Source organism: Spermophilus citellus (assembly GCF_964194105.1).
Source record: "Spermophilus citellus genome assembly, chromosome: 14".
NCBI lineage: Eukaryota > Metazoa > Chordata > Mammalia > Rodentia > Sciuridae > Spermophilus > Spermophilus citellus.
This window is the reverse complement of record NC_138194.1, coordinates 66544971-66550970: the sequence shown is the minus strand read 5'-3', so window position 1 is coordinate 66550970 and position 6000 is coordinate 66544971. Positions and strand designations below refer to the sequence as shown.

The 6000-nt window shown below is 35.0% G+C and overlaps 1 protein-coding gene across 4 annotated transcripts in view; it reads right to left on the bottom strand.

The window, feature by feature from the left end:
* Positions 1 to 308: 308 nt before the first annotated feature.
* Positions 309 to 6000, bottom strand: part of MTDH (metadherin) — a 63935-nt gene continuing 58243 nt past the window's right edge. For all 4 annotated transcript variants that reach the window (XM_081266856.1, XM_081266858.1, XM_081266857.1 and 1 more), the window contains 2 exons: positions 4298 to 4454; positions 309 to 3495 (listed from right to left, as the gene is read on the bottom strand). In XM_081266856.1, coding sequence (XP_081122982.1) covers positions 3425 to 3495; positions 4298 to 4454 — 228 coding nt within the window. In that variant the 3' untranslated portion in view covers positions 309 to 3424. The remainder of the gene's footprint in view (positions 3496 to 4297; positions 4455 to 6000) is intronic.

Genomic DNA, 6000 nt, shown 5'->3' with positions numbered 1-6000 from the left:
TCAGTTTTGGCTTAATTTCCTTAACTTAAAGGGTTTATACAGGTGACACACTATATCTTGCTGTCCTTAAATCTATTGCTAAGATGCCCTAACATAACAGATATTTCCCACGGATAACACTGTGTCAACAAATGGCCATTTTCAGAAGAACTCAATTCCAAATATATAGCTCCCCAGGGCAAAGTCTGAACTTACGGTTTTTTGGGGTAGGGGTAGAGGTGGGAATCAAGAACAAAAAGTACCTGCATTTGACTAGTTTAGGATGTTAAAAATGAAGTCCCTTCCCAAAAGAGAACTGTAACAAACAATTTAAACAAAACAAAACGGTTTGTTTTATTTACAATACTCAATGCATCTTACAAATGATATTTTCATTCCCTAAGCCTTTTGGAAAGTAATTCCATTTTGTGCAATGAGTTTACAGGAAAATCGTAAGATATCTGTTTGACATCTTAAACCTAAATCCTAAATTTTGAAAGATAATTCACACTATATTAATAAAGGACTATTTTTTAATTAAGAAAAACTAAACTCTGTAGTTAAATATTGCCCTCTGGCATCTTTAGCCCAAATACAAACTGGATTAGCCTATGAAATAATAATACCATTAGATTTGGATAAATTACTCTGACCTCCCCATCCCAACAAAATGCATGCACAAAGTAAACATAGTAAATTACATTAATCACATTTTATTTCAATACTTTCTTTTTGGACTCTCTCAACTATTATTTGCTCAATTCAGGGTATGGATAGATAGGATTCCAGTCTGGAGAAATCTGAAACCAGCCAGTAGTACCTGTTCCAGAATAATGAAGAAAGACTTCAGTTAGGACCTGGAGACCGGCCAGGATTAGGGAGTCTTGGGAGGGTTTATTGGAGGGGTAGGAGGGTTTGCTTGTGAATAGCAATTCCCTCCAGAACTGGCAAAACCTGAAGGGGTCAGTTATTTTCCTACTAGCAGTCTGGGGAGCATCTAATTCATGCTTCCATATAACAATAGGCTCCTCTTTCTCCCCTCCTCCCTGAATCATTACTTATAGTTTGGTGTCTTCTGAGTTGATAGAAGCCAGCTCCTCTGTTCAGATGCCAGAAACTGCTTTGACGTCACATACACATTTTACGGAACAGGCAAGGAGCAATGAACAACACTTGCGCAAGGGTTTACACCTCATGCATGTAAGAGAACAGGATTAATTTTGTCATTCATATAGCTGCCACCTCTTAATACATAAAATGATGGCTTAACTACTGAGAGAAGGGACAGAGATTATCTCCATACTGGATCCATTCCAATTGAGTAATGTGTTTGTTTCTCCATCTCAACAATCATCACTCCTCAATTCTTTTTTTTTTTTTTTGTAGTGCTGAGTCTCGAACTCAGGGACTTGTGCATACTAGGCAAGCAACTCTACCACTGAGTTACTTTCCCAGCACTCTCCTCAATCTTTAACACCTGGCAAAGGTGGCTGAATGGGGAGATACTGAACTATTGTTTGACAGTCAAGAGAATTCTAAGATAAAGAAATAGTGAGGTAGAGTTGAGAGAGTTCAATTAAAATTTTAAGCATAGACATTTTGGCACATTCTAAAATTACAGACTCCCTATCAAATTCTCCTTTTGATACCTTTACAAAGTGCTGACAACTTAGGAATTTTCAGGTCTATTTAGGAAATATGTAAGTAAAGCTAACAAAATAAAGTTATTTGAAGAAATCCATTCCTGGCATTTTACCTAATATTTACCCCCATATTGAAGCAAACAAAAACAATGCTATCCATTTGCTGAATTTATTTAAACAAATCAATTTAGAAATATCATAGAATTAAACAAAACTCTGACATGTAAACATACTGCCATGTTCCTGAAACAGATGTTAACACCTGATGAAAGTTAATAATTGCCTGTTAGGAAAGCTGTCCATTAATAAGGCCAGTCTTCAGCAAAACTAAAACCATTCTGTTTCTTTAGCTTTCCTAGACTGACAATGCAATACTATCAAGCCACAATCAAATATAATAAAGACGACATTGGATGGATAGATCAGTACCATTGGTTACAGCTGTGAAACAGTTTCATTCTTGGTGCCACATAAAAACAAGCCAATCACATCAAATAAATCATGGCTTTTTTTCTTTATCACAATTTACTAAGTGATGTTAATTATGGTCCTTGTCAAACACATCTGGTAAAGGCTATTTACAGTGTACATGGCCGAGCATGCACTATTTATAGTTACAAAGATACCTGCCAGTTTATTACAATAGAATTACACAGTGCCTGAAAATGGTGAAACATCTCACACATCATTTAAATCAATACAGTTTCAAGCAGAAAATGTTCCTTATTTGACCACAATTGCAATACTTACATGAAAATTCTTATAAAAACATGAATCCCCTTCAAGAAATTGATGCATATTCTACGCACTACAGGTTAAGGCAGTAAAAAAATGTATTCCTGATAACTGGAGGTCTTGACAATGTCAATTAAAGCTGTCTGACTCTAGTTTTTCATTCTCCATCACATACTCAAAGTTTGTGAATGATTTCATTTTTAAAGTCAAAAAATTATTAGCAAGTAAGAGTTGACACTGGAAAAAAAGTAATTGCTAGGGAAAGGAAAAATTCTAGGTTGGATTTGCTTGAAAGTTTTCAAATCATAAACAAGAGCATTATTTGTTAGTTTGATCCTTAAGTGTATAAAATGAATACATATAGTTTACTTTTTTAATTTAAAATATACTGTACTTTGAACAATTCAAGTAATGTAAGACTATCAAAAATAACTTCATAAGCCATACAAGTGTCAATTGCATTTGCAATGTTTTAATTAAGAACTTTTTAAAAATTGCAACTAAACCATGACAGTTTAGTTAAACAAATGGTAAATGACTTTTTATTTGCACTTGTGATTCCTTTAATACAAATTGCTACCAACAAATATGTAAAGATATGGCAGATTATGCATTTGATCAAAGCACTTTCATATAAGCATAAAACAGATTCAAATGGTACAAGTTCGTGCATAAGATCCAAGGAGTTGCCTACTAACTTAGAGGCAGCCCTCTCTCTAATCAGAATCCATTATTCCTCAGCTGCAGATGAGACAGGGCACAATCTGTTGTAAACAGGGAACTGTTGTAAAACCAGGATAATATTCTTAAATTAAGATCATTCTTGTTCAATTGAAAAGACTTTCCCAAGTGTCTTCCAGCACTGTAGTATATTCTGCTGACCTCTTAATTTCATAAATTAACTCTCCTTTGATTCCATTTTTACGGTGGTTGTGTTCACAGTTTTGTTTTAAAAATTGGTTTAAATTTATATAAAACTCTGTACATGTTCACAAATTATTGCATAAACAGCATAATCTTCAAGACAGTGTTTGCAAACACATGTCCAATTCAGGAAAAAAAAAAATTCACGTTTCCCGTCTGGCTTTTTTCTTCTTTTTTATTTGTTTGGGAGATTCCCAGTTAGTTTCAGACTTGGCTAAAAGGGGGTGGGGGATGGAGAGAGAAAAAAAGTTGAGTATAATAAACATTGTTATGTTTCAATAATACAAAAATAGTAGCTGAAAAAAATGCTTTAAAATTCTCAAGTTTTAAAAAAATTCAAGTTTTATGTTTAGATTTTCAAGTCCTAATTGAATATTTTAAAGTTAGTCTATATCTGCCTCCCTTTTTTCTTTTTAATCCCAATGTATTATGAAATGTGATCATATGGAAGCTAAAATATTCAACCAGTTTTGACCTAGAGAAAGCATTTTTTTTTTTTTTTTTTTTTTGAGATGGGGGTCTGGTTGTATTGCCTAAATTAAACATCTGGGCTTGAGTGATCTTCCTGCCTCAACTTCTCCAGTAGGTGGAACTACAGGTGTATGCCATGGCACCCAGTCACCATTTAATATGGCTCAGCTTAACTAATACAAGAAAAAAATGGGTAATATGGACACTAGAGGTAGCTGTAGAGAGACAAGGAGGAGAAAAAGTACAGAAGAATTTGACGTCACAACACATACACAAAGAAAAAGGGAGAAAGACCAGACAGATAGGTAGGCAGGAACCCAGTCTTCCTCTGTTCTTGGCCATTGCTTTCTCCTTCAGTTATTTTAGCAACTTGGCCCTCACAACTGGAGTTCACAATATTCTAAGAAATCTAGCACTTGCAAGAGGAAGTAAGGGCTACTCAATTACTCCATTAAACTTCTAAGATCAGAATCTTCACACTTGTATACAAAAAAAAGTGAACAGTACAGAAGTAAACAAAATAACCAAAAAAGAGAATTTCTTACTCTGTGAAGGAGGCACACTATTTTGCTTGGTATTTGACTTGGATTTTTCTGTATCTTGTAGCATCGGTGGCACTTGGGAAGAGCTTTTCTCAGAATCACTTTTTGATAAGATAACAGATGGCTCGGTAGGAACAGCAGGTGGAAGAGTCTTGATAGGCTATTTTGGAATAAAATTACCTCAGATGTTTATAATATTTTCAAATAAAATTAAGTACACTAATATCAAGAGGTTATTTGGCAGGAAGTAAATACTAAGATGTTCTAAGTTATCAGCAGAAGCACTGCAACTCATGTCTGCCCCCTAGTGACACGGCCAAATAAACCATGACTTCACATTACTTACGAATACAGGTTGAGATAAAAATGGAAGGTATAAAATAATAAAATACCTAATGAATCTCAAATAGGAGTGAATAATCCCATTTTCATTAATTTTTTTTTTTTTGGTACCGGGGATTGAACTCAGGGGCACTCCACCACTGAGCCATATCCCCAGCCCTATTTTATGTTTTATTTAGAGACAGGGTCTCACTGAGTTTCCCAGCAACTCACTTTTGCTGAGGCTGGCTCATGATCCTCCTGCCTTAGCCTGGGATCATAGGTGAGTGTCACTGCACCCAGGTCATTAATTTTTATGATTTCTATTTCATTATAAATAGCACTTTTTAATATTTTTTAGACATTCAATGGTTCTGCTGACATTCTACCAACTTTGAACTTTTCAAAATATCGAGTCTGGAAGTGAAATTAGAATACTAAAGGAGGGCCTTGATTTTGTGTGGTGTGTGTTTCTTCTGGGGATTAAATTCAAGCACTTGATTACACTAGGCAAGCATTCTACCACTCAAGTACATCCCAGTGCTTTCAAACTCTCAATCCTTCTGCCTCAGTCTCTCAAGTTGCTGGCACTAGAGGTATGTGTCAGCACCCGCAGCAGGGCCTAAATTCTCCTTACTGAGGCATAACCATTAATGAATGGTCAGGACCAGTTAAAACTAAAAAGGCTAGTATTTGAAGTGTCTTGAGGCTGTGAGAGATCAGATTCTTTCACTAGCTAGCTCTACCTGCAATCATTATTTTGAATTTCCTATAGAAACAGGGTAAGTAATGTTTCCATTGCCCATCTTCCTCCAGTCTCCATGAGTTCAAGAAGGTCCAACAGGAAAAGAACTTCTTTAGAGAAGTGGTATGAGTAAAGGCAACTACTGGTATTCCTTCGTTCTATTTCAGGTGTCTGAAGTTACACTGGATTGCTTGGTTTATCTTTTATAATGTTACCTGTATTTATTCCATATGCAAAAGTTTTATTGCATATTTTCAATAATTTCCCCCTCTATCTTACCACTTATTTACAATAAATCATAGAAGGGTTCAAATATTCTTTACAAGATGGCTTTTGAAAAGGATTTAAATACAACACCAAAATGTCAGCTGACTCTTTTCCATTTACCATTAAATTTCTAGATATACTCAGATTGCATCTGTTTACCTGAAAACACTTATAGGGAATCAAGAACTTCATACCCAAATAGCAAATATTATTAAAGCTCTGTTTTAGTACAAGACTTTTAAAAATTCTTTCTCTTAGCAGTAACTCAATTTGTCAAAAGCTGTTTTACTAAATATGAAAGTTCTCACAAAGACAAGGATGTTTTGACTGCTTTGTTCTCTGAGGTATCTCAACACTTCAAACATATAGTTGG